Here is a 24,834-nt window from a genome sequence, read left to right on the forward strand (position 1 = left end):
CAGGTGACCACACAGAGTATTAAGAACCAAGGGTTCCCAAACTTTTGAATGGGGTTTTTTCTAATAATTTCAGCATTTTTTTGTCTTGTGGACTAAATGTTAATATCTTTTATGTACAATATCTTACTCAGGACAGTACTAAATAAAATATAACATGCATTTAGTATGATCTCTCTTATTTTTTGAAAATTACTCATATTTTCACAGATTCTGCAAGGGGTGCCCAAACTTTCAAGCCCCACTTCACATATATATATATATATATATATATATATACATATATACATATATATACACAACAATACTGTTTGTTATCTTAATGATTCTAAAAAATACATTTTGATCAAATTATATTTTTAAAGGGGTCATGTGATGCGATTTCAAGTTTTCATGCCTCTTTGGAGTATTACAAGATGTTCGTGAATAGATAAGTTCCCTAAAGTTGCAAAGACTAAAGTCGCAAACCCAATCAGATATTCTATTTAAAAGTTAAGACTTGTCCACGTCCTCCTAAAACACCTCGTTTAAACAAGCCCCCACATGTCTATGTCATGATGTGGGGAGATTTGCATAATACCACCCAAATGTTTTCTTGCTGTTGTATTGTTGCCGCCGCCATGTCGTGGAGACGCTGTGTGTTTTGTTGCGAAAGTAAGAAATACTTTGTTTGGCCTTCCAAATAGGACACAACTAGAAATCAGTGGTTAAGTTGAATTTACAACAGTGTTCCAGAATATGTGTGTGTGTGCAATGCATTTTACGCAGGGCTGTTTCTGGAACCTGGGAGAAAAGACTACAATGACGGCTGTTGAGACTCACAGCCTGTAAGTACATTTTCATATGTAAAAATTTGCCACTAATGATTCAAACACGAGTTTTGAGCAGTGTGGAGCAGCACTTCTTTTTTTGTCGTTTCTCCGATCACAAATGCACACATGGTTTTATGTTTACGCAGCGTGATGCAACGCAATGCATAAAAAGACAGTACAAGTCATTATAATCAGTAATTGTGTCCCCACTAGATGCAACAAATGCCTTGTTTGGAATTAATTTTATTGGTTTTGTCTCGTCGTGCCGGTGTTCTGACTGGGAAACACTGACTGGGGCATCACAGTATGACATGGGGCATAACATTTCCATCACACACTTGAGGTATTCGGGCCAATCACAAAGCACTGGATAGATGGCCAATCAGAGCACACCTTGCTTGTCAGAAGAGCACGAGCTTTGTAAAAATCGACATGTTTCAGAAGGCAGAGCAAATAGGAGAAACAATAATGAACAGTATGTGGAAAATTATGTGTTTTTTTTTTTTACCTTAAAAACATTGCATTACACCAAATACACAAAATAATGTTCTTTTTTAGCAATGTCATATGACCTCTTTTTTTGCTTTAGATTGTGTCGTTCAATTGGACGTGGAGATGTTTTCATGAGATTGACCCTCAGAATAAATCTGAATCTGTAACAGTCAGAGGGAGTTACTGTATGTGTAGATGACCTCTGTTGTGTTTATGTGTGCTCTCTGAAGGCAGACTCTACTTTTGTGATCATGGTGTCACTCTGGTTTGTTTATACAGAGGCCTGTTATTCAGATCTCTTCCAAAAAGACAGCCCCTCTAATTCGTTTTGAGTGTGTCTCTCTCACATAAGCACATCTGTTAGTTGTGGCAGTGAGAAGGCGATGCTTTGGCATGTCCATCACTGATGATGTGGATTGTGGCGGGCATGAATATAAGGCTCAGCACACAGCTTCAAACCGCTCTTATATAAGCTTGATTCAGCGTGTGTTTCATAAGATGAATGCCATTATTTGCACAGAATTGGCCAGCTCTGCCATGCTTAGATAGTGCTTACATAATAGGCTGGTGAAAAGACACAGGAGAGCTTTAGAGACACCACTAGGGCTTTTGCCGTTGTTCCCACACAGATTTCCCTGTAGCTTCTTCTGGGTCACTGGTCTGCTGGGCCTTTTAGTGTGGAGTAATGTAGAGTGAGGTAATAGGGTCACTGGAGGATAGATTTAGTGTAATGTTAGTAACAGTATTGAGTCATGATGCTACACAAACCACATCACATTAAACTTTGAAAATATTTTTTTCCCTACTTCTATACAAGAAAATACTGAAATTCTGAATCTGATAATATAATATAATATAATATAATATAATTCCACAGAAGGAAATAATGCTTAGGCAAACAAAAATGAAATAAGAATAAATGACTTGAAAGGAAGAAAGAATTTGAGATCTTTTTGTGTAAGGAAATGTACATTTAATTCAGATATTCTTGTTGGCTAGGGGCAGTGAATGACTCCTTCTTCAACATCTGACTGTAAGCGTTTTAATCATTTGGCTATCTAAAAGTATAACAGGGAAGCTTTATAAATGTGCAAAGGAATGTCCTACAGTGCAAAGCCCCGTAATTAGTCTTATTTCAGCCTATGAGCTGGTAATACACTGAGGCAAGTATCTACCAAACTGGTAGAAATAAATATTTAAGAAATTATACAAAAACAGAACATTTCAGAAAAAAAAGAGCCACTGTGTAATTATATAAATCAGGATTTTTCTTAGCTGTTTTAAGGGCATCGATAGATCCTTTATACTGCTGTACCCTAATAAAATATTACAGAGAAACCTGTGTCATTGGAGATTGCTGTATTAGCAACTTGAGAATAATTTTCTCGGCTAAAATTTCAACTGTTTAAAATCAGAACCAGTGATGCTAGATTTGGCGAATAAATCACTCTTTTGATCTGATCATTCAAACAGGTTTGCAAAAACTAGGATTTTCTTTCACGTTTCTTTCACAACATAATTTTAACAGTATATTTTATGAAACATAAAACAAAAAGAGTGCTGGAGGTGGATATTTACCCACAGTACTCGCAAATGTCTTCTATTGTTTTCAATGATGAAGCAGCTCTTTTTTGCCATATGCATCTTGTGAAAATTAATTTTAAGAAAATGTAAATGTAAATGTGGGCACACATAAAACCTGGACAGAGCTGGACAGACCTGGACAGAGACGTCTTTTACTGTAATAACAATTATATAAATTGTTATTACAGTAAAATACATCTCTGTCCAGGTCTGTCCAGCTCTGTCCAGGTTTTATGACAAGCTTTTTTGCATTTTGTATAGCATTGGTGTCGGTAATGAAAGTTTTAGCGGCTCTTTTGTACATGTTGACTTTGTGAAGTTCTCTGTGGTCGTTTTGTAGAAACAAGGACTTCAATGTGACTTTCAGTTTTCACCCTATTTTATTAATCTCTGATGAAGTCTTGCCATGCTTGGTGTATGCAGTCATAATTGTAAAGACTTAAATCTCCAATCAATTAGGCTGCTAAGGTTACAGATGCCTTTAATAAACAGGCTTTTTGGAGGCGTGAGGAGTCACCAATTTTCTAAATGCAGCTAAACACAATTGTATTACTGATGTGAGTAGAATATAAGCAATGAAACAATGAATAGAATTGTGATATTTTTTTCTCCCTCTAGCTAAGTGAAAGTAACCCCTATGGGGCTTTACATTCTTTTGTCCAACTCCTGTGAATAGCTGTTTATGAATACATCTAGATTGTACATCAACCCAGGTGTCAAGTGAAATGTTACATAAATATAAATGCAAGGATGTAACATCGTAGTTACATAGACATTCTCTGGTTGTGTGTCCAGTGTCGCTGTCACAGATGAATGGTAAGGTCTTGTCCTGCTGGGTGACGTAGGAGAGCATGACGTATCTCTCGTGCCGAGGGGGCGTGCGCTCGCGCGAGTAAAACCAAACAGCACACGGACTTTTCCATTATTCCTCTGCTGATATCTGACGCTAAGCGCTCGCGCTGAAAACCGAATGAACCGCTGAAGAGAGCATTTAAACGCGCGTCGCTTTAGTACTGTTCTCTGTCTTTTTATCTATTACATTTATGTATTGTATGCCACAAGCGCGATTCATCCGCATTATTCGTGAATGTAAAGCTCTCGTGAGCCCAATGACATTGACTGAGCAAAGTGTATGACAAGAATATCACCTGAGGAATACAGCAAGGGACCGTCCGAGAGACTGCATTAAAAGAGGATCTTTACTGATACGCAGGAATACAGTGGCTTCGGTCCTGTCGAGTCATATTTAGACATTGCGCCGTTTATTCCGCTAGTTTTCTCCAGTCATAATGCCGAGTCTACGACAGTCGTACACGGTCACTGTCCCAGAGGAGCCGCCGGCGTCAGCTTTCCCCTTCATCAAGCAGGATATGCGCAGAAAAAATCCAACGATGTCTCGCTCTATGCTGGTGTCCACATTTGTGGGTCTTCTCATTAACCAGGCTAAGGTAAGCCTAACTCACAGCTCATAGGATAATTATTATTTTTATTTATTTTTTGCATACTGCGTTTAAAATAGATGTGAAACTCGTTTCCAGCAGAGGGAATATTTGGAAATATGAACGTTTAAAATAGTGTAACTATAGCAGCTGACACACTCGATATTTACGCCTCATTGCTTTGTAGACATGCACACTTGCTTAACCCCTCAACTGTTTTCTCAATCAATTACTAGACCGTAGTTTGGAAGCAGATCAACAGTAAATCACTGTGATTCAGCTCCAGCTCTGATTTGCTTCTTTTCTGACCCATGGAAATCATAGGCTTCGACACACACGATAAATATTTCTGGGTCTTGTTGAACTTGGAAGTGGCGAGGAAGCACGATCGTGTCCTTAAAATAATTTGTTTTTGTTATTGTTTATTCTAGGAAATGGTTATATGGGAGATGAATAGTTGTTTCGTAATTCAAAACCTCGATTAGCCTTCTATTATAATTTGATCGAGGTGAGTTAAGAAAGAAAGGCATCCCAAATGTGCAGTGCTGAAAAACATTGTTTAGTCCCACTGATGGAGATGTGCAATTCATTTTTGAGACGTATAGACCTACCCTATACCTGAACAATACGTAACATTTGAAACTGGAATAAATAAAGCGAGAGTATTTTTCTTCTAAAAACAGCTATGCTGGTCGCTTCAGCCCCTTTGATACAGTTTTATACACTAAATGGAATTTCTCCTTTATTGATATATAGTTGTTTTTTAAGGTTTTGGATACCTTTTAGGGAACATATCTCACGCACTTCAGAAAAACTGTAACATTTGAAGGAACAATCAGGCAAACCTGTTCCCCGACAGCGTCCAGACGTCCAAACAAGCACATGTACAGATGCTGCTGTCTCTGACCTTGCCAACTGACCAGGTTTCTAGCGTCAGCTTTTACTTCATCGTGTTTTCAAATTCGTAATGCTGCTTCATTACGAGAGCTTTACGTTTGTCTCATCGGTATTACGGCCTGTAATGTATATACACAAATATATAAACGTACATTTGACTGTTACGTAACGCAGGACATCGTCTAGTTGCGTTGAAAGCCGCTGGCTGTAGATTGAGCAGATGACGCCATCTACCTGCGCAGCTGTTGCGTCGCGCTCAGTCAGTAGTGAGTAGGCAGCGCGAGCGCGTTACTCACTGAGAGAAGCCAGGGTAGCTACCATTAAGAAGGGCTAATTACAGTGCAAATTAAAACGATACTGAATCATCTATGATGTAGTTTAGACTACATAATGATAACTAGAGGCATTTCACCACCTCTTTGTGCATTGTCCGCTGGTTGATATTGCTAAATTACACCTTTGGGCCATATTTAGCCTAGAAAGTCAAAGTGTTAGGATGACGTCTGATTTTATGATTCAGATTTGTGGCGAAATATACATTCATAGGAAGATGACCCTTGATACTGAACTAGTTTTCATACATTAAACAGATGTTGTAGGGAATGCCAAGGACCCCCACATGCTGATCTCCTTTTTCCATTAGAATGAATATATTTCAATGAATAAAAATAGCATTACTTATTATATACTTACAATTTAGTAAGCTTTTATCCAATATTAGAGTACTGCTGGATGTAAAATAGTACTACAAATTTTGTAGTTTTGAAAAGAAATTACTTTAAAAGTGGGTTGGAAGGAAATTTAGAAATAAAGGAATTATATGAATAGCAATTATTGTATTTATTTATATATGAATTCAATGGTTGCAAACATATTAATAATGATAAAGGTAAAATATGGAATACCAGAAAAGAAACAGTTAATGGTAGCTATTTACACAACAAGAATAATCCATTACATTAATCCATCAGTGGCTTTAAATGATGGGAATGCTGCCTCTATTTGCAGTAGTTTACAGCAACAAAGTTCAAGGGGCATAACATCAATTATTGGAGTGGTTGATAACCACATTTCCCAGTGTAACCAGTGTTTGTTATGCAACAATCAGAGCATCAGTAATATTCAGGGAGAAATGGACTCCTAAGCAGTGCGTTTCTAAAGGAATGAATCTTATCGGTGTATCTAGGCGATTACGTTCCAAGAATTGCTTAAGGTCCTGTTCTTCACATGCTTGTGTGACCTTGCACAAACTCTCTATATCCCGCCCATCGAGATTATGATTAGACTGGTGAGTAGATACATAAATGCATGTCAAGGTATAAAAGAGCCGAGTCTAAGGAGTCTTTTTGAATTAAATTTTTGTGTTTCATGTGACCAGCCTTTTGGCAGTAGAGCACATAGGCTTCCAGAAACTAAGGTCAGGACACAGTGTTCTTACAGTACTCACTTGCTTTCAACTCGCGCCAGCCAATAAGCTCACGGCTCTCTGAAAATCTTTGAAGAGACAGCCAGTGTGAGATCCTGCTGTCCTCTGGTTACCCAATCGCTTTTGAGGCAGAACTCCCTGCGCTTGCCGTACCCATTGCTGCTGCTGGGTGCTGGCTGTTGTCATACCAGTCTGTTTGGTTTAAGTGCTGGGTGTGAAAGCCAGAGACCGGCTCAGCAGCCGAGGAAGGCCTTGGACCATCTGTTCCCCTTCTCTCATCTTCTTTGGGGAAGAAAAATCTCATCAGATGTTTGGATGAATATATGAATAACAGAAAAACTCCCGGGATAACTCGCAGCGGAACATGTTTGAACCTGATGCGTCTACTCTCAGAGGTGCTAATCGAAGGTGTTTGATTAGTGCACTTCATTACTTTTAATTGAAGTGTATTCTGATTGGTTCTGTATAAACACACACTGACATTAATGGTATACCATGGTACTTTGATTTATAACATGGTACTGAATGCTTGACAGATGTATGTATGGCACTCCAACCAACAACTTGTCTTCAGTTTCCCAAACGCTTTCTCAAACACTCAGACATGAAAATCACCTGTTCGAGGGGAAGTTTGAAACTTGGTTGAGTTCTCTCGAGCATCGCAGACACCATTGTAAAGCCACATAGTTAACACTGCAATCAGTGAATGACGCACAGGAAAATGAGCGCTGCTATTCCAGGCCTCGATATCACTGATTCTGAGTGTGTCAGTTTCATTCGTGAGATTCATACTGAGGAGCCTCTGACGCATTGTCCATGTTCTCTGGAGCCATCCGTGTTATGTCATGGTCAACAGGCTGAGCACTTATGTCGAGAATATCAAACGTGTGAAATCAGAATCATCAATCCAAGCTGTCGGAATTTGTTGAAATGCAAGATATGAATATATCACTTACTGTAATAACTGACCTATCACTGATGGTTCATCCCTGATTGAATAAATTGCTTCGTTGTTTTTGTTGTGGTGTGGCAGATGGGCATCATTTGTTTGCGTCAAGTCTTCGACAGCAGGGGTCTCGGTCTAAATCTGCTAACATGCCACTTAATAGCCCAGAGAGAACGTTTTGGTCAGCTCACACACATTGCTCTCTAAACATAATACGTAATACAATACAGACATGTACAGTATGCTTTTATGTAATTCTCTATAATTAGAAAAAATATTTGTGCAATGCCTGCAATTAAAATCCCTTTCTAGAAACTCCCTTCTTAAACATGCACTTTCACTTCACTGTGACTATCAGTGACAAACAAATGATGTGGCCCAAGTGTGTCATGTGCTTTAGTCATACTTGAATGTATTAAAACATTTCTGTGTATGACTCTAAATTGTCATTGGATTCAAAGGTCACTCTATTTCTTCGCTTTCTTTTACAGAACTCAAAGAATGCTCAGGGTCTGGTGGGCCTCAGGAATCTGGGAAATACTGTAAGTATTTCTAAACAAATCATCTATAGTTTGATTTATAGTTCATACAAACATGGGTCACTCACCCTGATGTCGATGCAAACTTTTTCAAAAAGACTCTTTCAAAAGGACTGCAGACTATGTATGCTGAGTAATCATCTCATTCTTGCTTTTTTCACATGTTTCTCTGCAGTGTTTCATGAACTCCATTCTGCAGTGTCTGAGCAACACTCATGACCTGAGGGACTACTGTCTGCGTAACACGCACCGCACGGACCTCAACCACAACTGCAGGGCCAAAGCTGCGCTGATGGAGGGTAAGAGACTCGTTTACCGGTTCATATAGTAGTGCATTCCTTTTATCATACATACCAGACAGCCTTTGGGTCCTGTGTCTTAGTCATATGCCTGCAAATGTGTGTGTTGCTTCTTTATTTCAGAGTTTGCCAAGCTCACTCAGACTATTTGGACATCAGCTAGCAGTGAGGCCATCAGCCCTTCTGACTTCAAAATGCAGATTCAGAAATATGCCCCTCGATTTGTTGGTTACAAGTAAGTTACAGCTACAATCAAAGCTTGTACTTGTATTCTTTAATATGTAGTTTTGAACCAGGCGAAACTGACTCCTCTGTTGGGTCCTGTAGTCAGCAGGATGCTCAGGAGTTCTTGCGGTTTCTGCTGGATGGGCTTCATAATGAAGTAAACAGAGTAACAGTGAAACCCAGATCCCTCATGGAGGACTTTGATCACCTCTCGTAAGTAAACGCACCGGTTTGTTCAAAGGTTGAGTCTGTAGCATTTTTAAAAATAAATTATTACTGTCATTCAGCAAGGAAGCATTAAACTGATCAAAAGTGACAGTAAAGACATTTATAATGTTATGCAAGATTTCGATTTCAAAGAAATACTTTTCTTTTGAACTTTGAAAGAATCCTAAAAAAAAGTATCATGGTTTCACAAAAATATTAAGCAAAACAATTGTTTTCAAACCTTATAATAATAAATCAACACATTAGAATGATTTATTTGACCTCACAGGAATAATTGATATATTAAAACGTATTAAAAAAGAAAAGCCCTATTTTAATATGTAGCAGTATTTGACAGTATCACTGTTTTTAACTGATAAGTCAAAAATACAAGTGAGCATAAGAAATATGATGTGCCGATTGATGTAACAGATGAATCACCTGTAGTGTGTGGTTCAACTGTTGCAATCTGCCAGAAATAGGAAGCAGTCTGTCTGGGGTCTTAAACGAAGTGTGTTTTATCTACAGGGACGACGAGAAAGGCAAGAGAATGTGGAACAAGTACCTGGAGAGTGAAGATAGTAAAGTAGTCGGTGAGTTGACCTGCTATATTAACACCAGCTACAGGCTTCCCTGCTCCCAATATCAAGTGCAAATGTTTTTTGGTTCTTTTCACAGATCTGTTTGTTGGTCAGTTGAAAAGCTCTCTGACGTGTAACGAGTGTGGCTTCTGCTCAACAGTGTTTGATCCATTCTGGGATCTGTCCCTGCCCATCGCCAAGGTTAATATGAAGACTGATTGATTCAAATACACACTTGACACATGACAGCGTCTTTGTGTTATTGTGCATGCTTCATGTTGTTGTTGTTTTCCTCAGACTTCAGGAGAAGTGAGTTTAATGGATTGCCTTCGACTTTTCACCAAGGAAGATGTATTAGATGGGAATGAGAGACCAGTAAGTATAATCAGCATCTATCTATCTATCTATCTATCTATCTATCTATCTATCTATCTATCTATCTATCTATCTATCTATCTATCTATCTATCTATCTTTCTATTTTTGTTTAAACATATACTAACAGCCTTTTTTCCTGCAGACATGCCACAGATGTAAAACAAGACGAAAATGTACGAAAAAATTCACCATTCAGAAATTTCCCAAAATCTTGGTGCTTCGTATCCTTTTTGAACAAATCTTGCTTTAAAAGAATTGCACTTTAATTCAGGTCTTATTTACCAATGTGTATTGATTGATTAAATATGTAACACTGGTAAGATGCGGTGTGAATTGTTTGTCCTTGACTCTCGAACTATCTCAGACCTGAAGCGTTTCTCTGAGTGTCGAGTCAGAACCAGCAAACTCTCCACCTTTGTAAACTTCCCCCTCAAAGAGCTGGACCTCAGGGAATTTGGCTCTGATAACAGCGGTAGGTTCTGCAGTGTCATTCATTTCATCTGTATTCTGTGCAGTAGTTTGAGCAATGCGGTTTTTACTGTAGCTCCATGATAATTGTGTTTACAGTTTTTTTCAATCGCTAACAAGCGCTTAACCATACTTCAGATACTTTTTCTAAACTCTTAACACAGACTAACACCTACAAAACACAATTGGCCAAATGTATAATTTTCTTCTCAAAAACACATTTTGTTAAATATATACTAAATCTTCATTTCAAAATAGAACACATCTTTCTCTGCACACACCAACTTTACCAAAACACTAGAAATCTGACTCAAAATTAAATTATTCTGTCAAAGAATAACACTTGTTTTCACCTCACAAGGTACATGCAGTCAATCAAAGTACACCAGGTTTCAAAATACTGGCTATTGTTGACATTACAAAAACTGCATAGACTTTTCAGTCTCAGTTTTACAGGTATTTGCATGCAAAACATGCAATTCACTGTTTTACACTAAATTTATTGGTTAGGAACCGTATGTCCAAATGTACAGTAATGTTAACATTCAAAAGCATTCCAGTAAAAAGCTATTTTTTCCTTTACTGTTTACTGCAGGAGGTACAGTAGAAGCACGGTATGATAGAACAGAAAAGGTTTGACAGTACTGCATACAGTGAAAAAAATATCCATGAAACACATAAGAGCATTGTGAACAAAAAACAACAACAGCAAAAAGCCCAGATTAAAAAAAAGGGGGGGGGGGGGGGGGGTAAAATAAAAACAATCTCTCACTGCTCCTCTGACTGCTCCTGCTCCTCTCACTGCTCCTGTTCCTCTCACTGCTCCTGCTCCTCTCACTGCTCCTGTTCCTCTCACTGCTCCTGCTCCTCTCACTGCTCCTGTTCCTCTCACTGCTCCTGCTCCTCTTACTGCTCCTGCTCCTCTCACTGCTCCTCTCACTGCTCCTGCTCCTCTCACTGCTCCTGCACCTCTCACTGCTCCTGCACCTCTCACTGCTCCTGCACCTCTCACTGCTCCTGCTCCTCTTACTGCTCCTGCTCCTCTCACTGCTCCTGCTCCTCTCACTGCTCCTCTCACTGCTCCTCTCACTGCTCCTGCTCCTCTCACTGCTCCTGCTCCTCTCACTGCTCCTGCACCTCTCACTGCTCCTCTCACTGCTCCTGCTCCTCTCACTGCTCCTGTTCCTCTCACTGCTCCTGCACCTCTCACTGCTCCTGCTCCTCTTACTGCTCCTGCTCCTCTCACTGCTCCTCTCACTGCTCCTGCTCCTCTCACTGCTCCTCTCACTGCTCCTGCTCCTCTCACTGCTCCTGCTCCTCTCACTGCTCCTGCACCTCTCACTGCTCCTCTCACTGCTCCTGCTCCTCTCACTGCTCCTGCACCTCTCACTGCTCCTGCACCTCTCACTGCTCCTGCACCTCTCACTGCTCCTGCTCCTCTTACTGCTCCTGCTCCTCTCACTGCTCCTGCTCCTCTCACTGCTCCTCTCACTGCTCCTCTCACTGCTCCTGCTCCTCTCACTGCTCCTGCTCCTCTCACTGCTCCTGCACCTCTCACTGCTCCTCTCACTGCTCCTGCTCCTCTCACTGCTCCTGCACCTCTCACTGCTCCTCTCACTGCTCCTGCTCCTCTCACTGCTCCTGCTCCTCTCACTGCTCCTGCACCTCTCACTGCTCCTCTCACTGCTCCTGCTCCTCTCACTGCTCCTCTCACTGCTCCTCTCACTGCTCCTGCTCCTCTCACTGCATCTCTCACTGCTCCTGCTCCTCTCACTGCTCCTGCTCCTCTCACTGCTCCTCTCACTGCTTCTCTCACTGCTCCTGCTCCTCTCACTGCTCCTCTCACTGCTCCTCTCACTGCTCCTCTCACTGCTCCTGCTCCTCTCACTGCTCCTCTCACTGCTCCTCTCACTGCTCCTGCTCCTCTCACTGCATCTCTCACTGCTCCTGCTCCTCTCACTGCTCCTGCTCCTCTCACTGCTCCTCTCACTGCTTCTCTCACTGCTCCTGCTCCTCTCACTGCTCCTCTCACTGCTCCTGTTCCTCTCACTGCTCCTGCTCCTCTCACTGCTCCTGTTCCTCTCACTGCTCCTGCTCCTCTCACTGCTCCTGCTCCTCTCACTGCTCCTGCTCCTCTCACTGCTCCTCTCACTGCTCCTGCTCCTCTCACTGCTCCTCTCACTGCTCCTCTCACTGCTCCTGCTCCTCTCACTGCTCCTGCTCCTCTCACTGCTCCTGCACCTCTCACTGCTCCTGTTCCTCTCACTGATCCTGTTCCTCTCACTGCTCCTGTTCCTCTCACTGCTCCTGCTCCTCTCACTGCACCTCTCACTGCTCCTGCTCTTCTCACTGCTCCTCTCACTGCTCCTGTTCCTCTCACTGCTCCTGTTCCTCTCACTGCTCCTGCTCCTCTCACTGCTCCTGCTCCTCTCACTGCTCCTGCTCCTCTCACTGCTCCTCTCACTGCTTCTCTCACTGCTCCTGCTCCTCTCACTGCTCCTCTCACTGCTCCTCTCACTGCTCCTGTTCCTCTCACTGCTCCTGCTCCTCTCACTGCTCCTGCTCCTCTCACTGCTCCTGCTCCTCTCACTGCTCCTGCTCCACTCACTGCTCCTCTCACTGCTCCTGCTCCTCTCACTGCATCTCTCACTGCTCCTCTCACTGCTCCTGCTCCTCTCACTGCTCCTGCTCTTCTCCCTGGGCCCCTTGCTCTTACTCTTCCTCGTCCATACATTACAGTGTTTTACTCTTTTTCTGTTTCTGTTTCCAAAAATATCACTCTTCAAGGTCCTCCTTTTATTGTATAAGTGTCAATGTAATAGAAAAAAATAACCCCTGCCATTGAGTCTAAGCCAGATTGGAATCAGCTGTGGTTGGCCCAATTTACACAACATAAATCAGCTAAGATATATTGTTTTTGAACTGATATCATTGCAGAAGCAGAGGTTTTTATACTGTATCTAAGGTTTGGAACATTGTTTTTGCTATTGTGGGATGTTGTGTGTTAACATTTGTAAATACTACAAAAACGATCCATAATTTTGTTGGGAGGTATAGCTTGTCTGTTCAGAAAATGTAAGCATTGTGGAAATGTGTTCAATGACTCCATATTGTGTGAAAACGACATGAAATGTGTGAATGGTATGGCCACAATAGACAGATGCTGTGCTAATTGTGTTTAGAGTTTTGAAAATGTGACAACTGCTTGGACAAATGCTTGTTAGCGACTGAAAAAAACTGTAATTGCTGTTGTTTTCACAGTAAATGCAGTGTATAATCTGTATGCTGTGTCCAATCACACTGGTACGTCTTTGGGTGGTCATTACACAGCATATTGCCGCAATCCCTGCATAGGAGAATGGTACACGTACAACGACTCCAGGTAAATAAACATAACAATATAGTATCAAAAAAAGTTTGTGGAGTAATATTATAAGTGTTTGCATTACTTTTTAAATCTTAGTTTACAGTATTATAGGCTATGGTGTAGTTAGTACTATATGTACCGTGGCTCCAAAAATCTGTTCGATTGGAGTCTTCAGCTTTTGAGTTCATATTTCTTTTTTATTCTTTGTAAATTTATGCCAAAAATCATTAGGATATTAAGTCAAGATCATGTTCCATGAAGATATTTTTTACATTTCCTACTGCAAATATATAGTATATAATTCGAAATACTTGAAGTTCTTTACTGTCACTAATTAATTTAATTCATCCTCGCTGAATAAGATGTATTGATAGAGTTCATTTCTTTAACAAAAACATCTTACTGAACAGTAGTGCACATTTCCAGTGTTGTAGGATGCATTGTTCAGAAGGCTGTGCTATTTTTCCTTACGTGTCAAATGTTTGTGTTTGTAGATGCTGACGCTGAGCCATTGTTTAGCTTACGTCTCATTTCTGTCTGTATTTCAGGGTGAGCCCCATGTCATCCAGCCAGGTGCGCAGCAGCGATGCATATGTGCTGTTCTACGAATCTGCCACCTCTTCACGCATGTGATTACGCCTGAAACGGACAAGCCTTGGATAAAATAAACCCTTTGCTGCTGTTGAACTAAATCATGGTCAGGGTCTACATGCTCGCAGGACCCTGGGGACGTTATCCCAGGCCTTTTAATCAAGGCCAAACACATACTGGAACTGAATTATGGCTGTGGCCTATGAAGTGGAATGAAGCCTGGGATGAAAGTTTAACCCAAGCCCAGATTGAGCTTCACAGTAAGGGCTCCGCCATCCATCACTCCCCCTTTGAAAGAAGCTGCTGCAGCGGGGATGGATTTAACAATCTGAAACGGACAAAGACAGAGGAACATGAACTACTACCTCTCTTGAATGAGCAGGACTATGTGTGTGTGTGTATTTGTGTGTGTACGAGTCAGTCTCCAGACTGATAATGTAGGACTCTATGCACTGTGTAACTGGAGCCGTTCGGCTCTGCAGACAGTCACCACGACTCAAACAATCCCCATTCCTTATTTAATTTATTAACATGAGTTCAATGTTTTACTTAATTTCAAGCTAATTGCTACCAGTTTAAAAAAGAGGTCATCTTGCTGAGGGACCGTGTAGGTCAAGTGTGTAAATGATGCTTGGATTGCTCAATGGATTGTTTACTATTTCGAACAGATATGTTCCGTCAAGATAAGTCTCCGCTTTGCTTGATTTGCTGATTTTCAACAGAATATGCACATGGGAAGGGCTTAGTTTAGTGCTAATGCATGACTGTGCCCCTTCCAAAAACCCTCACCATTACAGAAATGATTGTAGGACTGTCCCCTGGTGGCTGGAACAAAAAGAACTGGACCTTTTTCACAGACCAGAATGATATGATTCCACCTTATTTATTTTTTTTTTACATCATGAATCTAGCAGAGGATGATTCTAATATAATGGCAGAGTGAGTGAAAACAAACATATTTCTCTTTTCTTCTCTTTTGAAAAGTCATAAAAGTGCTACCATGGATTGTTCATTTGCAGTTGGAGCAAATTGGAAAATAAAAATATATACTTGTTGCATTTTGTATTCACAGCATACCAAACTATGGATTCTGAAATGTGGAAAGGGTCCATCTCCAGGAGAATATAAAGTATTCCCTCTTTAGGTGTTAGTGGAATTAATATTTTCCTCCAGGGGCAATATATTTGAAAGAGGCCTTATGTTTTTCTCATTCTGTCAGGGACTACAATATTCAGTTTAATTTGGGGATGAGTCTTTATCAAATAAGAAGCCACCAGGAGGGTTATGTGTGTGTGTGTACCTTTATGTATTATTTCTCTATTTATGATGTGAATGTAGCTTATCGTTGTGCTTGAACCAGTCAATGTTTTTTCTACAGAGAGATTTTAAGTGAGTGTAATTATTATTTTGTTTAAAATGTGACTGTAGTGTACCGCATATCAAGAGCTCTTGGCTTTTAAAAAGAAGTGAATAGGAATAAAAGCAAATGTCTACAGAAGTAATTGTCAATTGTCTGCATTACTACATTAGAGTGTGTATGTATGTAGTGATTATGAACTCTCTCTCTCTCTCTCTCTCTCTCTCTCTCTCTATATATATATATATATATATACACACACACACACCTGTCCTGTACACATATTTCTTTCATGTAGATGCTGTTCTTTCTATTTAAGAATTCTCACAGATTCAACAAAAATATTCAAAAAGCACAACTGTTTTTAAAATTTATAAAAACATTAAAGTAATGTTTTTTAGCACCAAATCAGCATATTAGAATGATTTCTGAAGGATCATGTGACACTGAAGACTGCAGTAATGACTGTAGAATGAGCTGAATAAAAATTCAGCTGTAACATCACAGTAATAAATTTGAATATTTTATTTATTATTATGACTTATTTATTATTATTATGTTAAATGGCTAAATAAAGTCGAATAAATTTGAAAGCTCATTTCCATGCTCTGTACCAGTGTACGGTCACTAGAGGGTGACATTAGTCCGCTCTTCACTCACTCACTCACACACACTAATGATCCTCACAGTGACCTCGAACTGGAGAAACTCCCATCTTACTTGTGGCACTGAGCTTATTAGTGCCACAGGTCATTGGTGTGTGTGTGTGTGTGTGTGTGTGTGTGTGTGTGTGTGTGTGTGTGAGAGAGAGAGAGAGAGAAAGAGAGTGAGAGAGTCTTGAAGCAGTCAGAGAAGCTCTCAGTAGAAGCAATTAATAGGCTGGATCGGGGCGTCAAACTCAACTCCTGGAGGGCAGAAGCCCTGCAGAATTTTGTTCCAACCCTGTTTCAACACCCATACCATGTAGTTTTCAAAATAAGCCTGAAGGACTTGATTAGTTGGATCAGGTGTGTTTATTTTGGGTAAATTATTCACTTTGCAGGAATTGAGTTTGACACCCCTGGGCTAGATCTATATTGGAATATACCTATACATAAAGGAGGACCTCAAACTGTTTTTCAGTTACAAATTTAAACTGTACTGCCCTTAGAATCTTTGTGTATGTGTGTGCATGCTCTTAGTGCCTTTGCAGATTAAAGGTTATAACAGAAGATCTGTTTGAGAAGAACACAATTTGTGAGAAGGAGAAGAAAATGATCTCACTTAATTTGCTGACTGTGCCACGAGTAACTCAAGCCTCCTTTCAGCGGTATAGTAACAAACTGCTCTTACCCAACTGCCCTTTCCTTAACCCTCTGATCTTGATACGTCAGTCCAGACTAAAGTTTACACATCAATCAGAGAGGTCTTTACTAGAGGAAATATCACACCAAGCGTTGCTGAATAATTATGCCCTTAGAATATACAGTGGCTACACAGGTCTATGAATGTTATTGTATTTAATATTTCAAACCAATTGGTATTAATTTTATTCTACTACAAGCACATTTTCTAGTAAAACATTACAAAGAAATGATAAAATAATAGCCTACATATACTAATTTCTTAGTATTTGGACACATTCTGGTTGCCAAATGTTGGTGAATCAGGTTCATAGCCTTCTTAATGTGATGACTCTGACACCTGCATGAACCTGAGGAGAACTTCATACATGTGCTGCGTCCCAGTTTACACTGTAAACTGACCTGTCAATCATCTTGTCACAGTAAACACCCTCCAAATCTCATTTCAGTTAACTTCTTACCATATCGGAGAGAAATGAAGTAGCACATTGATCTGCGAGCCATGGGTCTTCATACAGAGAACTCAGCTCATATCTTCTGCATAATGATGCATTTAAAAATGAACGAACAAATGGAAGTTTATAAAAGTTCACATTCCTGTTGCAGTTTAAATACAACACAGAAAACATTAAATAAATATTTTTTACCAGGTTAAATGTTGAATATTAGTAACTCGACCCTGTTTATCTAAACCTACTGTCGCACATCCACCATATTTGTAGTTTTTAAATGATTTTTATTCATGTTTCTTTTACTGTCTATGGTTGTTCTCAACTGAATCATTCGTCAAAGCGCAAGGGATTGTGGGCAAGATTAGCCATTAGAGTGTGCACGGATCCACACTTAAACAATCGACCTCAAATGGTAGACCATCCGGGGACTTTTGGCACACTCTTTTCAACACACTATGGGAAACACTTATTCTAATCGCACATATGCCTTCTAATTAGGATGGATAGTATGAACATTAGGACGGAGGGATGTGTTCCTGGAGCGGGCTTTCTTTCTTTTGTAGTTTTTAATCCCCCCCCTCCAATTTTCCCCCACATTGATACACTTGTTTACCGTTGTCTGTATCTTCCTGTTCATTCAGAGATGCACTGCATGTGGGATTAAACTGGACAGTGTTTATAAAGCAGTTGCTGAGAGGGATAAATATTTGATGTGCTGCTCTGTTTGGATGGCGAGAGAGATAGAGGGCTCTTTCACCTGCTGTGTGACTGTATCTTTCTGCCTTCTGTGTCCTGTTTCTATCAGATCGTTCAAAGATTAACTCACAAATTCTGTGGTTACATACACAAACATACATATAACAACCACTGCTTTGTGGTTTCCCAGAATACAGTATTGCTTATGTTTACATAGAGAAAATACAGGCATATCATAAACGACACCACAGGATGTTCGTGCCAACTCATCGCTGCTCATGGCCATGTCATAAAATCATAACTTTGCAAAAATAGAGACAGTAGATTATTATTAATGAGAAATACAGTAGTTCAACATGAAGACCAGGTGTTGTTGGTGTTTGTTTGTTTTTGGAAATGGCACAAATCTAAAATAAAATCACAACGCAAAAAAATCACAATCACAAAAAAATGTTTTCAAAAGAAGTATTCTGACCCTTTGCGAATGTTAAAAACATTAGTGGATCTTGTTCATAATTAATATGATGATCTACACCTGTGAACTAGCGGAGAAATGACTTCACTCAGGTCAAAAATGGCTCAGAAAAGAGAGTTACCTCTGAGAAAAAACTCCCATTGTCCATCAACATGTTCATGTCAGAGCTATTATAATGATTTTGTACCATTTTGTCAGTTGACACAAGGCTACATAAAAAAAGCAAATGTTGCAAAAAAAAAATCATGATTATGGTACGATGAAATACAGTTGGTTCAGCTAGAGTCACATTAGCCACCCAGTTTGCCATTGTACTTCAGTCCAGCAAATATCCCTCCACCTAGACAGAGCAAGAAATATGATTACGTTAACAGTTCATATTTTTATCATTTAAATGTTGACAATGCAATAAGTAGTTTGATTACAGGTATTTTATTAGTTTGTAGTTATTAATAGATCTGGCATATCAGCTTGCCATCTGCTATATATTTGCTATTACATAATATTGGCGTTACATAATATAAAGTACAAAATGATATGTCAGTTTGTGTACATTAGCCCTGAAATATTAGGTGTTTTCCCCCTCCCCTATGGTAACCATGAGGCGAAACAAACCAAACAGAAGGTAAAGTTAATGGTTCCTCACATGACTTTGTTTGGTAGTTCAGTAATACCATTTTACTGAAACATTTCCAAACAACTGTTCTGTTTATAATGTTTAGAATTAAGAAATATGACTTTATTCTGGTTTAAAAACTTTAAAAAAATAAAATAATAATTTTATCTAAATTGCTGCTGTTAATGTTAATCAATAAATAAACTGGAGATAAGAAATTCAAAATATGGAATTTTATTAACTCAGACTGTTTTCAAAGCCATATGTATGAGTTTTATTATATTCATTATAACAAATCTTGAAGTTCAGCGCTACACATACTGTATGTAATATATTTTTGCATATTTACAAATTGCCTTAGTCTCAAATCTTAGTCGAAATTTGAATAAAGTAATGAACTACTGGGATTTCTGAAGGTATTCATTGGATTTTAGATAAGCACACATCATACATGCATACAGAGCTTGAATATTAACTCTCTCAATATAGGTATAATTCACATGCAGTATGAGCTTAAACCAAGAATCATGTTCTTTAATGGATTTAAAAAGAACAGGCTCTCGTTTTAAGTCCCAAATCTATTGTTGCATTTAGGAGAATGGATTTAAAATCCATAAATAAATGAGAAAGTGTAAATGCAAACGTTCATTAACCACGTACCCAGAGCTGCCACCCCAGCGATGGATCCTACAGCTATACCTGCGATCTGGCCTGATGTTAAACCTTGCGGTTCTTCAGAAGGTTCACCGACAGAGCTGCTGGGCTGATCCGATATAGTGACCAGATCCATGGATGTGGCTGAAGAAGACAGGCTTGTGTGTGTAAAGTCAGACTCAGTGCTCACAGACCTTTCTGCTGTTGTTTCAGTCAACTGCTCATCACTAGTAGTACTAGTGTTTGTACTGAAGACCACTAAAAAAACAAAAACAAAACATTGATTGCTTCCATTCTCCTCCTTTTTAAGTCACTTTGGATAAAAGCATCTGCTAAATGACACTGTAAATGTATATAATAGTACACACTATCAGCTGACTGTGTAACTCAGTTTAGTGTCTCAATAAATAACACAATTACAATTCACAAAATCTATACAAAAATGACAAGCCATACCTAAATGCAGCAGGATCAGAAAGATAAGGGTGTTTCTATACATGGCTCAGACATTAATCACCAAACATCAACTGGACTGGAATGATCAATCTTCAAAAAAAAAATAAAAAAATAAATAAAATAGAAATAATAAAAAAAACATTTTTAGAAAAACGGTGTTATTCAAACTGAATAAGGTTTTGAACAGTGGAGGAAGACAAGTGTAAAAACATAATGCATCAATAAAATTCTTACAATGCTAAGTTTTTGTTACTGTATATGGAAAATTAATTTACAAAACAAAATGAAAGTATTAATTTCATGTCTTATATCAAGTCAATTGCAGATATACTGTAAACAGTACTGACCTGTTCAGAATGGCTGGATATCTTTGGCACTTTCACTCTCCACTTTTATACCATCTTTCATGTCGGATATCCTATACATTACAAACAGGATCACTATAACAACCCACCAGATGTGTATACTGAAATTACACTGACGCACCACTTTATGAGGTGATAAAAAACCTCCATCTCCACGGATTTATTGCTCGCAATTTACCTATGTGGATATAATAGCTCATTATCACCGGTCTGAATATGTCACCCTTCATGTCACAGTATTTTCTGTAATGTCTTAATAATTAGATGCTCTCTACATTAATGTTTGTCTGTCCATCTATACGCCCATAAATGACAAAAGATAATATAAATAAAAACGGAGGACATTGGGAAAAAGCAATAGGCTACAGAAATGCAAAAATAAAAGTTTATGTAACATAGAAGTATTTAGCATATAAAATACTGTTTACTAAAATACTGTTTCTTAAAACTGTGGAGTTGTGTGGAGTTATATTCTATAGTGTTTTAGATGTATTTTAATCTGTATGAAATATTACTATTGACTGAGTACAAGTGATTATGTAATCATTTTAATACAGAGAAAACTGAACTGAAATGTTCTGTGTAAAGTAAAGTAAGTAAATAAATAAATACAATTGAAAATATGCCAAAAACAGCAGGTAAAATGTTGTCACATAATTAGGATTTACACAAAATTGACAAAAATGATATAGGCCTATATATATATATATATATATATATATATATATATATATATATATATATATATATATATATATATATATATATATATATATATATATTCCAGAAAATACACGCTACCAATACAAAAGATTAAAAGAAGCTATTAAAAGTAAACTTAATATTAATACTTTTGTGAACCATAAACATGAACTGATTTGAAAAATGTAATTCTTTTACCTCAAATCCAATTTTTACAAATGTATAATATCTAAGCCTTCAATGAACCCATACATTTGTTGCCTAATGGAATAATGGTATTCACTGTGAATATACATATAAAATATGTATAAAAAGTATACACATATAAAAGTACGTATACATGAAATGACTGCCTTTGAAAAAATATGTCCTTTTTTAAAGTTCCTAGACAGTGGAGTTTGTCTCATGCTCATGTTTATTTGATTGATGTATCATTTGTTTGTCTTCATTGTATTGTATGTATTGTACACTTCAGCTAAAAAGAAGAAGAAGAAGAAGAAGAAGCAAAAATCATTAAAGGAGACATAACTTCAGGTCTTGAGATGTTTCAGCATAGTCCAGTAGAAAAAAATCTTTTATGGGTTATAGTTAACTTAAATGGCTACAAATCTGAATAAATTTTGTTGAGTTCACATTATTAAGTTATTATTTGACTTGGCTTGCAAGGACTGGTTAGTTAGGTCGTAGTTACTGGATTGGGAAAACTATGGAGCAGTGGCATGGAAAGATACAAGGAGCAGTTGTAATTGGTCCCTTTGAGAGGAAACAATGTCCTGGGGACTGAAGGGTGGAAGGAAGTCACTCTCTCGTCTTTCCTAGATCCGCATGAATGTGCAGCCAAGGAGTGGGGGTTGGTGGGACAGATGGATTAGGATTGTGTAGACTGTTTGGGAACAAAGACTCTCCTGTATTATGTACTCAGCACAGGGTGATCACTTGTAGCCCCCACAATTAATACAGTTAGTGATCCTTAAGCCTTTATACTGGCATTTAGCATCTTTCCATGAAGATATCGACAACAAACACAGCCTACATATTCACAAGTTTTAAAAAGCTCATTTATCCAAGCTTTCGAAAAAACATATATATATATAAACAAGCTGAAAGACTCATGAGCAAAGACTCTCACTGACATTTTAACCGTGAATGATTTAACCAGAATGGACTCGGGGTTATTAAGGATGAAGCGCCTAGATGGCGCTGTTGTGCTGCTGCAGTGAGCGAGAGGAGACACTCCTTTTGGGAAGTTTGACTCGTTTCCGCGTCAATCAAACAGTTCCTTCATAAAAAAAGATTCAGTCTTTAGTCTTTACGTTGTCCTCAGCATATCAGCATGGTAGCTATATTAAATGCTACAAAAACGTTTCAGTAAGGCCATTTTGATGTTTGAGTCATTAACCTTGCAGATTTTAATTTAAACAAAAGTAGCCTACTAACCTGTTATATCTCAGTATTTTAATAAGAAGCGTTTATAGTTGTATTATTTTCTAAAATTACCAGTAGAACCACTCAGGTAACTTAAAGCAGAATTTTGTTGCCTATTATTGATAAATAATTTATCAATGTTTGAAGGCAAAATATTTGCAAAGATTTTGTTTATAACTATTCTAAATCGTGTGAAGTTCACTTAAACAGATCTGCCTATTTGCTGGGAAAATATACTTTAATTTATTGGATGATTGAAGAAACGAACCCAACTTGTTCATTTGTCATGCCCTACCTTCGAACTGTATATATAAATGGCATGATAAACGTATTTTGTTGATCATTTTCAATTAAAAGAAAACCGTTCAGGGCTGCATTTCCCAAATGCAAGCTTAAATTGATTGTAGCTCCATTTGTTTCAATGGGTCTACGATGTACTTAAGCTTACGATGCTTTTGGGAAACGCAGCCCAGTCCGGTTCGTGAACGAATCAGTTTTGTAAACCGGTTCAAACGACTCATTAAAAAGATTCGGCTCAAAAGAACGAATCGTTCACGATTCGGACATACTGTTCTCCAACTCCATCAGGAATGAGCAACGCTCGCCGAGCAGCGGATATGCGCCCGGTATCGACGACTATTTTAATCGTTCCTGCGGACGCTATGCATGCAGCTCTGCGTTGATAACGCATGCTTAAGCGGCTCGTCTGTTCACGAAGCGAAACATGTAACAGAATCCTCGCTGGTCCCGGCTTGAGAGGCGGCAGGAGTGAAGAGCAATCAATCACCGGACGCCTCCACCGTTATTCGGTGTGTGTACAGGACAGTGAGTGCTGCTGAGGCAAGAGAACCGCTGCTCTAATGCTACCCTGAACACACCGACTCAGCGCTGCTATTTTAACACGGTATCGTGTTTTCGACCAAACATCAGATCAGGTTTTACAGCGGGACAAGATGTTCCAAGTGTTGGTTTGCGGCGTTGTGGTGTTCCCCGGTCTCTTCTACACTTTTAGAAAAGTGCTCCCGTCCATTTTCAAGCAGTGGACAGATGCCGACGTCGTGCTGGTCAGCGAGAGGTGAGTTTGCTGACAGTTGAGGCCAGACAGCTCTTGTAGTATCATTTGCTAGTTTACTGTTGGGTAGCAAAACGTCTGGTTCATTCTGTCTGGTTGAAACATCAGAATATAGTGTACACATTTAATATAATTCACATAAAATAAACTCTTGCTTCTGTTGTAAATTATAACACCTTGATAGAAACTGTTATACCAGCTGTTAAAATCCCACTTCAATGTTTACATCTTAGGGCATCACTGTAGCCGGGACCCCTAAACAGACTGTCAATCTACCAGGGACCTCAATATAAAAATATTTACAAACATTATTATCATTCCATTGTACAATTTATCTGTCTTGGACCTTATTGGACCCTCTGCACACACCTGATGGGCCTTGTGATACTTAGTAGTTACATTGGTTTAGTTAAATGTTGTGGCTTGTGTGTTTAGGGGCTCAATTATGTTTCTAATCGGTTCTGTTCATGTTATCCGATATTCAGCGGATCTCATGACCTTAATCACTCCCTCATTAATTCAGCCATGGACAGTTCATGCAGAATGACCATTCACTGACCAGCGTTGTACTGACCTCTTCTATATTTTCACAGATTAAGGTTATGCAAACATGCCAGGTGAAATGAAAAGAATTCTTTGCCAGGTATGAGAAATATGTGTTTAAAGGGGTCATATGATTTGGAGTGTTTCAAGCTCTTGGTGCATATAGAAAATCTGTAAAGTTGCAAAGACTAAAGTCTCAAATCCAAAGAGATATACTTTATAAAAATGAAGAGTCAACCACGCCCTCCTAAAACTCCTCATTTAAACACGCCTCCACATGTCTATGTCACAATGTGGGAAGATTTGCATAACACCGCCCAAATGTTCACGCAAAAAAAATATGCGTAACCTTTAGGGATGTAAATGATTAATCGTTTATCGGTTAATTGTTGATAAGAGATGCAGTCGATTACGGCTGTCGATGGTCGGTT

The 24,834-nt window shown here is 38.9% G+C and overlaps 2 protein-coding genes and 1 long non-coding RNA gene across 5 annotated transcripts in view; 2 read left to right on the forward strand and 1 right to left on the reverse strand.

The window, feature by feature from the left end:
• Positions 1-15,745, forward strand: part of LOC113049720 (ubiquitin carboxyl-terminal hydrolase 2-like) — a 35,787-nt gene extending 20,042 nt beyond the window's left edge. The window contains exons 1-12 of one of the 3 annotated variants that reach the window (XM_026212319.1): positions 3,800-4,333; positions 8,085-8,135; positions 8,308-8,431; positions 8,555-8,666; positions 8,759-8,869; positions 9,392-9,456; positions 9,542-9,645; positions 9,742-9,819; positions 9,964-10,042; positions 10,186-10,293; positions 13,551-13,671; positions 14,205-15,745. In XM_026212319.1, the coding sequence (XP_026068104.1) occupies positions 4,175-4,333; positions 8,085-8,135; positions 8,308-8,431; positions 8,555-8,666; positions 8,759-8,869; positions 9,392-9,456; positions 9,542-9,645; positions 9,742-9,819; positions 9,964-10,042; positions 10,186-10,293; positions 13,551-13,671; positions 14,205-14,289 (1,197 nt within the window). In that variant the 5' untranslated portion in view covers positions 3,800-4,174 and the 3' untranslated portion in view covers positions 14,290-15,745. Of the gene's footprint in view, positions 1-3,799; positions 4,334-8,084; positions 8,136-8,307; positions 8,432-8,554; positions 8,667-8,758; positions 8,870-9,391; positions 9,457-9,541; positions 9,646-9,741; positions 9,820-9,963; positions 10,043-10,185; positions 10,384-13,529; positions 13,672-14,204 lie in introns of those variants that run through there. The other 2 variants (XM_026212317.1, XM_026212318.1) reach the window with 2 other exon arrangements.
• A 1,245-nt stretch (positions 15,746-16,990) lies between these two features.
• On the reverse strand, positions 16,991-20,702 carry LOC113049726 (uncharacterized). The gene is made up of 4 exons (XR_003276637.1): positions 20,644-20,702; positions 20,297-20,386; positions 19,847-20,098; positions 16,991-18,910 (listed from the first exon to the last, which is right to left on the reverse strand). It is a non-coding gene; the product is annotated as an uncharacterized LOC113049726 (long non-coding RNA).
• A 2,633-nt stretch (positions 20,703-23,335) lies between these two features.
• Positions 23,336-24,834, forward strand: part of tlcd3a (TLC domain containing 3A) — a 31,704-nt gene continuing 30,205 nt past the window's right edge. Inside the window, exon 1 of the mRNA XM_026212321.1 lies at positions 23,336-23,863. Coding sequence (XP_026068106.1) covers positions 23,742-23,863 — 122 coding nt within the window. The 5' untranslated portion in view covers positions 23,336-23,741. The remainder of the gene's footprint in view (positions 23,864-24,834) is intronic.

This window comes from Carassius auratus, chromosome 30 (genome assembly GCF_003368295.1).
Source record: "Carassius auratus strain Wakin chromosome 30, ASM336829v1, whole genome shotgun sequence".
NCBI classification, from domain to species: domain Eukaryota; kingdom Metazoa; phylum Chordata; class Actinopteri; order Cypriniformes; family Cyprinidae; genus Carassius; species Carassius auratus.